We start from the raw sequence: 12,357 nt of genomic DNA on the forward strand, positions 1-12,357 counted from the left end.
AAGGAGAGAAATGGAAAAAAAGTGGAGTATAAATACATTCGGTATGTCTATATATGTGCATGCACACATAAATTCAAAGTATATTACTTTGAGACACCTGAGATACAAGAAAGTAAAGAAAACATATACTGCTTTTGAACCTCTAAGAAATATTTTTAAAAATTCTAATGACTAGAGAAAATGTCTCATAAATCTTATTTCACAATAATAGAAGCTTCACCTCTAAACCCCTCAGCTGTTATGCAAAAAGTTTACAAGCAGGAAAAAAAAAAAAAAGAATTCAACTGAATATGATATGAAATTTAATTTAGCTTGGATACCCAAAGACAGATAACTTTCTCAGAGTGCTCCAGAGTTACTTGTGGCAAGGTAAAACTTCTTCTAGAATTCCGGTATAATAATTTGAAAATTAACGTTCTACTCAGCATTCATTATGAAAGAAGTATGTTGGAGTAGGATAATAGCAAGATGATAAATTTCAGACACTGCCCTTGAGAATCACCTGCACGTAGTCATCCAGCCTTTAAAATTCCTTATCCTCTGTAAAATATCAAATGCACTTCTAATTTTTGAAGGTCTTGGTTCATGTGTTAGTAGGGTGGCCAATGCTAAGTACAGGAAAATGAACATAAAGAAAGTAGAAACAAAAGTTATCTCTATGATTTAATGCAAGATAAAAAATAGGTTGGGAAAGGAAAAGGAAGTGGGAGACTAGTTCAAGTTTTTTGTCCTCTTCACTCAGATCTGTACTAAGAACTTAAATGCCGAAAGATCCATGGCAAAAAAATCTTAGGGGTGACAGACAAAGTACAAATCATTAGCTCAACTGTTGCCACAAGAGCTGCCATGTATTGAAAGTGTTAAGTACAAATTTACAAGCAATATGCTAAAGAAAATACACATATTGAAGAAAATATACATATGCAAAGGAGAGCAATTAATAGGGAACTTTGAAGATTTAACTGTTTTTTGATAATGTGGGAAAGAATTAGATATTCATTAACTCTCATCAAAAATTGATGAAGGATCTTTTATGATTCTGCAGAGGTCTTGCACACCCTCCGCCCCCTCAAGGATTTAGCTGCCTGGGCAGTGCAAGAAGCCTTTTTGGGACCCCTCTTGGCTCAGAAGTGGCTTTTGAGCTCACATGTTGGGCCTTGGTCCTGGCCTGATCTGGGGTCAGCCATGCCTGTGCCCAGCCACAGAACCCCCGGACCCCCACCTGTGGGCTCATGTCCCAGCCTGGTCTCATTCTGTCCCCATACCCATGGCCCTGCCCAGCTCTCTGGGTAGTGTCTGACCCCACTGATCATCCCCGGACCTGCTGGGTGCCATAGGGATGTGCCAGGAGGGTGAGGGCCCTGCCCCGCTGCCACCCTTGGCTCCCTGCTCCTCTGCCCGCGTGGGGCAGCGCCTGACCCGGCTCTTCTCCGGCCATTACACAGAATTGCCTACATCCTGGACAAGGCACTGAAAACTCACGACTCAAAGGAGGCCTAGCAAAACTGTTGTTAGCATTTGAGAATGATTTCAAAGTTCAAAAGTCTCACCCAGTGTGATTTCCCTGGATGTGTCTGAGAAGAGATAATTTTTAAAGAAATGTAGAAATGATAGGCTGCTACTATTTGCACAGAAGAATTAGGAAGGGGTTTTGGCCAAGTAGAACTAGAAGGACTTGACCTTCATGGCCATTCAGCTGCAGGGATGGTAAGCCTAACATCTCCTATCACAGCTTTTCTCCCCTCCCGTGCTCATACCTCCCACAATGGAAAAGCTGAGGAATCTCTGAGTCTGATCTTTACCTTCCTGCTGAATTTAAATACAATGAATGCCACTTTCCTAATTGCCTGGAGCTTTATTCTATCAGCAGGGTTTTAAAACAAAGTTGATCCTCAACAGTGACGTTCATAGAGCCTCAACACTAGACTTTATCGGGGTGAGACTGAGAATTTCGGTACAACTTACTTATGCTGAGTTTCAGCACACAAAGTCTAATGGCAGTTTGGTAGAGTGATGTAACTTGGCTCTTCATATAGAAATTATTTTTCCAGCAGGACTACCACCCGTGGGAAAATCTGATGTAACCGTTCCAGATCTAGTTATTTCATTCACAGTATTTAGATCCAACCAATTTTGTAAGACGGGTCTAACACTTGTTTGGATTTCCCTCTAGTCATCAGACACAGAAATCAGCAATAGGCAATTTGTGAGGCAAAGGGATCAAAATGGTATTGTGTAAGCACCTCTGTGAATTTTTATGGACACTGCTGGGCTTTATGGGGGTACTGAAAGTTTAAATCAAAGTGAATATCTATGAGGAAAAAAGCGATCTGTCAGGCTTGAATACAAGGAAAGAGCATGGAACATCAGAGGACTGGAACATCCCTAAAATGTCTGTTTTTCCAATTATGTGGGACTAATTAAAAAAACAACTTTCCTCTATGAATTTACCTTGTATCATTAGAGTGCCACAGCTACATTTGTAGACAAATGGCACAGATACGGAAAACCGTTATTTTCAAGATTGATATTTCTTTCTGTTGCATTTTAAATGAGAAAATAATCAAACGATTGGAAAGAAAAATGGCATCCAAAGATAAAAGGAACGAAAAGAAAGAGAGAAGGCATGGAAACATGCAATGTCTTCCTGGCTTTATATCTATAGCAGTTAGAAAACAAAGATGCTGCCTCCTAAGTATGTTGAATTGGGGAAAGTTGGAGTAAGCAGCCACTCACAGTCTTGAAAATTCTCATCTTGAGCTCTTGTGTGTGAGGGAAGGGAAGGGTGGGGATCATTATGGACAATGCTAGAATAATCACCATTTTGCACACATTGTATTAGTCCCTGTTAGAAAAGATGATGACTGGAAACACACAAAAAATCAGACATAAGGCTTTGCACTTAATGCCTCTGAAAAATGTCTACTGAGATCTTTTCTATACCATTCACTTTCCCTCACTGTAGTCTCTAAGCACCTTTTGAAGACTAACCTTATCCTTTAGAGTTGGGAATGATTTCCTCAATGATCAAGCAAAGAGGTTCTGATCAGTTTAGATTTTAATGGGAAATTCAATCACTTCACTAAAATTACTACTTTATGCATGAAATTAACGGAAAGTTTTCTTATTGACAGTAAAGAAGGCACCTGCACTGACAAACTGTAAAAGAGGATACACCAGTTCTGTGAACTCATCTACAGCTATTGTTGCAGAAGAGTTTCACTGCTTTTTAAGGGGTGGGAGAAACAGCACAGGCAGAGAGAGCACACACTGCAGTGCACATCATTGTTCTATGGGAGGAAGGAAAGTTTTGCACATCTGGGAACAGCAGTCTGAAAATACAAACGCAAAATGCACTCCCTGACCGTAGTCCAGCTTCTGCATGAATGTGTATATTAACATTTTCTCCAGCTTGAAGTTGTTTAGTTTGACACATACAGCTTATTTACAAGCAGTATATTTCAACCTATAAATGTTGGGTGACAAAGATCTGGCATTACAAGGGAGGACTCAAAAACATCTGTCAGAATCACCTTGCAATACTGAGAGCATTGTATCAGTTTGCCTACGCTACCAAAAGCCGTTAACAGTACAATCAATTAGGAGAACTAGCAACCTTGTTTAAACTGAAAATGGTGACATCAAGTTGAACAGCTGCCAAACCCACCATTGTTTCTGAAACCATTTTCTATAGTTAAGTAGCCTTAAGCTATTTTTCTAATATACATATACAAATGTAATGACATGATTTTTAATGACAGTATGTTTGAGTATCTTACATATACCTATTACACGAAGACTTATATTGTTATATTATATTATATATTATATATATTATTCATATTATATTATATTATATTAGACTTACATTGTTATATATACTACAGCTTTGGAATATCAATGCTAATATGAAGCAATTGGCCCGTAATAATAATAAAAGCAGGTCTTTCTACTTTTTTCTGGAAGATTTTTCCCACATTTTGTCTTTCCTGTCTTTCTGATCTCTCCTCTTAGTACTCTTTCTTCACCAGAGTTGAACACCATTTACAAGCTGATCTATCACCATTGGCACCTCTCTTCTTTGCTCTCTGTTTCACTTTGGTTGCAAGAGTCATCACTAAGGTAGTACCTACTGTAACTATGAGGCTAAAGTTAATGTGCTAGAAAAGCTAGTACATACTCTTATTATGAGGCTTAACTTCACCTGCCAGAAAAGCAATGCTTACAGTCGTGGACTGTATCTACAACTAGCAAAAAAAATCAAGAGTAAATCAAGAGCAAATTGAGACTATAACTTCAAATCTCTAATCTCTCTGTATTACACATCATCATCAAGATAAACAAAGTTCTGCCATTCTTTTGAAACACATCAAATGAATAGAAACTTTGGAAATTTCAATCAAGGATCTGCTGATAAAAATTAGCTTCTGAATGTAATGAACACATGGGAGTAGTTGTTGTCAATCAAAAAGCCTTGACTTGCCCTTTCAAGACACTCTCTCTCCATTTCTGATATGCTCCCCCTGCTAAATCTTGAAAAATTATCTTACCTTTCAGGAATTGCTTCTGCCTTTATCCATCATGATCCACATGCAGATACTGTGGGAGATGTATTCATTCAGATTCCTTCCTACATAGATTTAGATGGCTTGCTACTTTAAGATCCTAGTTGTATATAGGTTCAATAGAAAGTGGCTAGCTATTTGTCTTCATACGCTGCCTTAAGCAGTCATAATGCTTGCAAGAACATACATTCAAGTTTCTGAGCTCAAGCTCCCTCTCAGGACAGCATCAAACACCACAGAATTACAACCTAACAACTCCCCTTACACATTGGGGTGAAACCCCAGCCTTACTGAAACTCTCAGTGACTCCAAAGAGGAGGGATTTCCCCTTTTAGTTATTTACATTAACTTTTAATCCAGGCTTATATACTGCTTAATACATGAACTACCTCTCACCTTTTACACCATCAAGTCTAACAATAACCGCTATTGACAATACTACCTTGACTCTTTAAGGTACTTTTATTTAAAATGAGAATAAAAAAACAATGCTATGTCTCATTTCTCATATTGCAATGGCTTAAGCAAAGAATGAAAAAATAGGGGTATCTTGTGATCTTAACAGCCATTATTTACTAAGATTGTTCAGTCTTCTACATAAAAGTGCAACATTAAACAATGCAAAGAGGAACAGAAAAATTATCAAAAAACGGTTGGCTGTGAACCACCTATAGTTTCAAAAGGGCTGTTATCTAATTAGATTTGCTATTAGAGTCAGGATTACACTTGCTTAAAGCAAACATGACAAATTCACTTATTGATGTTACCAGAATGATATGATCTCATCAAAATTTGACTAAGCCAGAAATCATGAATTTATAACAGAAGCCAAATCCTGCTTTCTGATTCATGTATGAGTTTGACACTGTAGAAATTCACCCCTAGTTGAATTTCAACCAAGTTTCAATCAACCAAGAAAGATCTGGCCCCCTGAACTACTACACTCAGGAGTTTAAGGTAAGAAATATTTGGCCCAAACTCTCTCACAATAATGCAAGATACAATCTACTCTATGTAGCCAAAGCAAAGCTTTATTGATAAAAGCAGCTTTATGCAAATATTCAGCTATAAATTACTTCTAAAGAGTTGGCACTGCAATGTTCAGACATCTATTTAAAAATACTATTTTGTTCTTTTTGGATGCTTATCAGATATCAGATAAAGCTTTGTTCATATGAATCTAGTTATTCAGGGTTGTGCTAAGTCTTTCCTGTTGGAGCTTCTTGCAAAGTGACTTCAAACTGTTTCATTTTCTGAATAAACGGAGTGATTCTAAACAACTTTTGCTAGAAGAGGAATAAATTAATGATCGGGAGCTCAGAATCCTTTTGGTCTTCAAAGTCTTCAAAGGATTTACAACATAGAATTTAACTCTTCCCCTCCCCCTCTTTGAAGTGGGTCATTTTTAGTAAACCAACTTAGCCTCAGGTTTCTTCAGAGCTAGTGCATTACACCATTCTGTATAATACCAGAAGTGCTAACAGCTTAAAACATTACCAAACAACAGTAGTCTGAAGACTTGTGTTTAAGAAAAAATCAGAATCAGGTAAGTTTTTTCTGCAAAAATTAACGTGGTATCTTTCTATTTACAGGCCCCAAATCTGGGAATACTATTTTATTCAAGTACTAGCCAGAGTGGAAGACAGAAAAGTTGAGAGAAAAATCCATGGGAAAAAGGCTTAGATATGAAAAACTTGAAACACTCATTTTACATCATTTTAATTACTATTGGTCTTTTTACAGTTACTCACTATACTCTTTATAAACTTAGCCAATTTAAGAGAAGATCATTAATGCCAAACAGGCTTCTCTCATTTCAGTGATATTTCTTAGGAATCACCTAAGAAGACTGAAGAAAGAAAGGAAAATGATCTAAATAGGGAATATGTTTTCATTCCAAAAGAATTTGTATTAATAAATTTTGAGATACCCCCAAAATTTCCTGAAAAACCAAAAACTTCCACTTTTATTTGGAGTGTATTCCAAATGTAGTGTGTATTCCTTAGACGTACTACATTTAGGTGTCTATATACAGCTCTGTATATTTAAGCTCTTACTATTAAAGGGGACGTAGTCATCACAGTTTATGAAATCCCAAATGTGGTTCAGTTCACCCCGAAGCACACATCTACATGTAACTCTGTACAGAGCTGAGTAGAGACTCAATCTCCTTTGATTGCAAATGGGAGCCAAGACAACGAGCTCATGTGGAGACACACACAAAGACCTAATTTTAGGTGTTGGTGTTGAATCCTATCCTTGGTTTCAAGCAGTCAATACTTTGTTTCTGTTTTTCTTAATAAATATGAGGAAAAGTAAATCTCAAAATGAAAATGGAAATATCAGTTACATATTTCTGTGTAGCACAATATCAGTGAAATTTCATCAAAATCAACATATTCCATAAGAAAAGTCTAATTTTAATAAAACAGTCTTTCCTGAAGACAAAAAGTTTCATCGGGGAAAAAAAAAAAAAAAAGAACAGACCTACTCTAGTCCACAGAAGATGGAAAAATAACCAGGAAGTTTATTTCCTTTTTCTCCTTTAAGGCAATAATCCTAATGGATCCAAGACTCTGATCTCGCTAAGAGAGTATACGTGTACTCCAGAATTAAATCGTCATGAACAGGTACTCAATAATAAATAATGTCAGAGCTCATTGAAAAGTTACGACACGAATGTTAAGTATTGGAGGAAGGACCTCAACAGCAAAGAGGTACTAAAATAAGAAAAATATTAACACTAAATATAAAGTTGTTTTCCTACCTGTGTGCAGACAAATTACTGAGGTACAGGGTGTATTTTTCTTCAGCAGACAGCCCATCCATCATCAAGTAAAAAACATGAAAATTACTCTGGTTGAGAGGTTGCATAATGACACGAGACTTCTCCAACATGTATGTATAAATCCTAGCTGATTGAGAAACAAACAAATTCATCATTATACTGAATGCTCTAAACATATATTTTAAACCATTCACCATTGCAACACTGAAGTATAAACAATGTTTCTTATAAAACAGTCTGAGATGAGCATGATATCAAAAATATTACTATTCATTCTACTATGTTTTTCTATATAAATCACATATAAACCCCTAATTCCATTAAAATTAGTGGAACAAATGTCTTATCTTACTTACTTACTATCTTACATTATCTTTAAAATTTATTTCTTAATTTTAAAGATAATGATGTTGATTTGTACTCTGTTTTACTTATTTGAGGAACCAGTTGTCATATTTGGGAAGACTTTCTAAGAGACAAGCTGTTAGTCATCTCACCGAAGTGTAGCCATCTGAGCATTGGCATCTATTCTAAGCTCCTTCTTAATGGAGAGAGAAAGTTGCATGAGACATTCAAGATATCTTGGAAAAACTGCCCTTGGAATCGTTTCCTCTTTCTCTGTTGGCAATCACGAACACTCAGATTAACAGTTTAGATTAACCGCCTAACTTCTAGATGGCTACTTCTAGATGGCTACAAAGAGACAAATCCTCTGCAGAACTGGTCATCAACAAGCTCACTATCCTGTGCCTGGGGAAACATCAGCATCTCAGAAGGGTTATGATGAGCTGGCCAAAGCAGAAGCCATCTGAATCAGCACATCTGGGAAGAAGGTGAAGGAGGACAAACCTGACCACAATTTGATCTGATCACATATGACCTGAGGCCCACTAAGGTTCTGAAAGAGGCAAAGAACAGAAGCAGAGGAAATATTGGACCCTCAGATCTATTCACCTGCTTCACCAGATTACAGGCGTTGTAGAGGCATTTGTGAAGAGACAGAGGGAGATTCACTGTTTTGGGCAGACTACTCTTCAGCCCTCTGCTGAGTGTACACCACCACGCAGACAGATGCAGCAGGCTAAAGAGAACAAGGGAACACCTAACTGTAGCTAGAGGTCAGGGCCCTCCCTGCGAGCGAGGACCTGATTCCAGTTCCCACTTACCCCACTGTTTGTACACTTTATCTCATCGTTGCTTAAATACTAGCTGTGGTGCAAAGACCAGAAGCATGTCCCTTCACACACAACTGAGCACCCCCACCACTACATTCTGTTGCAGCTTTATGCTTTTCAACCTCTGCGATATGGCAGAGCTTTCACAGGGTCTTAGCGAGCATCCTTATCCTGGAAAAGACTGTTGAGTTTAAAGGATAAGGTGCACTTCTCAGCAACGGAGGAGCTATAATTTTGGAATCTTGTAAGCAGAGGAGGATATTAAACCATAGCTTCCCATAGTCTGGATGATAACCAAATCATCTAAGATTCCTTCCTTTATGAACTGGAAGTAGTTCTTGAACATTCAGTGATAGAAAATACTGGTACATGCATCCTGTAGCACAGTAAGTATGTTCTCTAAACACATACCATTTCTGAGCCACTCATGGTTTTTTAGAATTTTTTTTTTTTTACTTTTTTGAAGCAAGCTGGGATTAAGCATAAAATAGCACTGAGTTTTTCAGTGCAGTCAAGACTGTTGCATTTCTAGGCACATGCAGTAGCACAACTTCAGATGCCTGAGAGACCTGAAGTTTGAAGGCAGAGTGGGAGTTTAAAGACTTCTAAAGATGGGGATAGTTGAAACAGTATTTTCAGAATCAGTTTTGGACTCAAAGGTATCGCCCAATGCAAGGCTGAGCAAAGTTACGCAGGTTAGATCTCAGCATGTGAGAGTGGTATCAGAAGCATGGTAGTTGTATTAGCCTAATGGCTAGGGTAGAAGCCAGAATGTCATGCTTCTGCCACCATACAGCTGCTAATATCCACAGTAGCTCATTCAGAGCTAGCTTGGTTATTGCTATACCATCTGTATTTGTCTGGTAATTATATTTTAAATTTCACCTAAGTATTTTCCTATCTTTTGGAGAGGTCTAAGTTTCTGTCTATACTGTTAAATTAAACAGCAAACTTGAAGTTACTTGAGGTTGTGTATATGAGGGAATGCAGCCTGTGAGAATATTGTTGAAAGACAGTGTAGAGTGGAGGGAAACAAAATCAGGGAATCTTGAACATATTGTTTTGAGAAAGGTCTCAGCAGTTAAGTGCTGTCCCTGAACTATGCATGGTCTCAGAAAGTGCTACTCTGCACAGGCCAAGCCATCCCAGGCACATCCCAGTTAAGCAGTACGGAAGGTCAGTGGTACACTACCCAGAGGCATCTTCCACCCTTTCTTTTATTTAATAGCACAGGCATGGCCTGACACATGTGCTGGCAACCAAAACCATGCCTGGGATTCTAGCTACAGAAGAGACAGCAGGACTGACAGAGAAGGCTGACTTGCTGAACCAAGAAGACATGATCTGGCCCATTTCATCATCCTACAAAAGCCAGAAGTGAACTCCTGCTATTATGGAACATATATTATGAGGAATTGTGTATCAGCCATCTAGCTGTCTGTTGCTACACTAAGAAAAAAAGAACTGTGCTGGAAGTAAAAGGGCACGCTTGGGAAATCATTAAGCTGGTAGCAGGTTATGTTTCTGGCTCCAGTAACTTTGCAGCACACTACAAATTGAAGCAATGCAATCTTAACCTATCATGGCAGGACTGGCCCAGACACACACTTTCATCAGAATCAATCATTACCTGGCTGCCATTCCTACAGGGTAAAACAGAATAGATGAACCTGAAGGATGATTTCCACCTTTTATTGTGCTTGTAACTTATTTCTCAGTAAAACTAACCCTACCATCAATTAATCTGAAAACAGGCCATTACTAATCTTTAATCACTGTTTTTGTGTGCAATGATCTTCACTAAGGCTTTCATAACTATCACTCAGGTGTTTTTAACATTCATTGATTAGTAAAAGCAAGAAAAATGTTACTGGAGGTCATCTATCTGATTAATTAATACATTTAACTTTAATGATGGGCACCACCAGTTATTTAGATGACACAGATTAATTCAGCCCTTTTCAGGTACTTCACGTCATTCACTTTAATAAGGCTAAATACAGTTCATCTCAGTTAGCATCTCCAGCAATGGGAAAAGCTGTTAAGAAAAGTTGAGCTTCTGATCAGCAAGAATCAAACACAGCACCATCTTAATGGAGCTAAGTAACTCATAAAGAAAACTACCATGGTAATACGCTTTTCTACAAAGTGAAATGATAAGTTCATTTATCTATGTGTGAAATAAAAGGGAAAAACAATAGAGTTCCAGAGCAAAGTCTGCCATTTTTGTGCAATGTTCACTGTGCTTACAGGCACAAGGACATTTGTACTCCTTTAACAGATCACTTGATCTGCTGAGCAGCTACAAAGTGAGCAAGCAGACTCTGTACCGAAAGTGTGGCCAGTGAAATCTTTCTTCCAGCTATGCATTCTTTGAAACTACATTGCTCTTTCTCAAAAACCATGCTGTCCTAAACACAGCTATTGCTAAAGACAAAATAACATTTGAAAGTTCAGACAGAGCTGAAGCACAGTACAAAAACACATCAGAGAGTTTAGCTGACTGCAGTCTTTTGTATACCAAAAAAGGAAATTCATGTCTGAAACTTTTTAATTGATAAAAAATGTTTGTAAGACAAGGGCGAATATGCATTCTGCTTCTTTTAACAAATCAAATTAGATCCTTCCATTTCAGCGCAAATTAGAAAAAAAAAGTGAGGCCTTGCTTTTCAAAAAGTGAAGACTAGGAAAAGCAAGGCCTGACAAGAAAGGCAGGAAAATCTGGAGAGTAAGTTTGTCAGGCTTGATTTTCTCTTCCTAGCCTTCTTTTTTAGTAATTTGAGGACACTGACAGAAGCTTTACCTTTCATCTTAGGAATTATGTCAACTTACCTGAAAGACCATTTACTCTCTCCCAAAATAAAACGCAGTAATTTTACTTCTGAAAATAAGTAAATGATCAGTCTTTTACTACTATGCAGTGGGTGTGCATCATCATCTATGAATGATTATGATTTTTTGGCAGAAGATCAGTCTTTGAGTTCTGTTAGGTATGAATTTATTTTAGAAACTTAATGAAATCACTGGCCTGTAGTTTATTCTGTATTTGTTCTGATGTAAGGCTTTTTACTAGTTCCCACTGCCTTATCTTATCCAGTCACAAAGAACAATGACTTAATCTGGGTTATACCTTCTCCACTTGTTTGGTTGGACTAAAGCAATGAAAGGTACGTGACCACAAAGCCACTTGTCACAGAAAAACTCCCATTTGAACCCAAAATTGCAGCACACCTCATCAGAAACAAGAGTCAGAGAAGACACATAAAACCTCTACAGATATCTGTACTGCCTTTGAGTAGAATCACACTCAAGAACTCCATCCTTGTTTTCAAAACTTCATGGCAAAGATCCAGTTTATGAGAAGGAACGAATCAAGCTTGTAGATGAAAATTATGGCAAACATTTCTGTTATTTAGATATATTGGACTTTCTTCTATAAGAATAAACCTTATGTGACAAAGGTCGGAGCATTTCTTAAAAGGACTAAAAGGACTTCAGCATGAAAAAAAAGCTGTCACAAACTTCACCGATGTCCACTCAAAATGCAAAGAATGCTACCTTGAGCTTGCCCTCTATAACAAAAATGTACACATGTACTTTGCATGTCCCTTCCTTAGTAAATTGTTCTGGATCTCCACCCTTAAGATCTCTCTGTTAAGAAGTTTAAACAACCTAAAATCCTTTGATGGAGACAGTCTAGTGTCATTTGGATTTTTGTTTACAAACCAGACATATTTAGCCCAGTTTGCCTCAATGAGTTATAAAGTCATGTCTCAGCAGAATCAGGTGCTCTGCATATTTACATTTTTCATTCATGTTTAAATAGTGC

The 12,357-nt window shown here is 37.7% G+C and overlaps 1 protein-coding gene across 1 annotated transcript in view; it reads right to left on the reverse strand.

The window, feature by feature from the left end:
- MYO16 (myosin XVI) overlaps nucleotides 1-12,357 on the reverse strand; it is a 404,772-nt gene that overhangs the window by 146,612 nt on the left and 245,803 nt on the right. Inside the window, exon 16 of the mRNA XM_075525989.1 lies at nucleotides 7,333-7,480. Within this exon, the coding sequence (XP_075382104.1) occupies nucleotides 7,333-7,480 (148 nt within the window). The remainder of the gene's footprint in view (nucleotides 1-7,332; nucleotides 7,481-12,357) is intronic.

This window comes from Mycteria americana, chromosome 1 (assembly GCF_035582795.1).
Source record: "Mycteria americana isolate JAX WOST 10 ecotype Jacksonville Zoo and Gardens chromosome 1, USCA_MyAme_1.0, whole genome shotgun sequence".
In the NCBI taxonomy this organism is placed as follows: Eukaryota; Metazoa; Chordata; class Aves; order Ciconiiformes; family Ciconiidae; genus Mycteria; species Mycteria americana.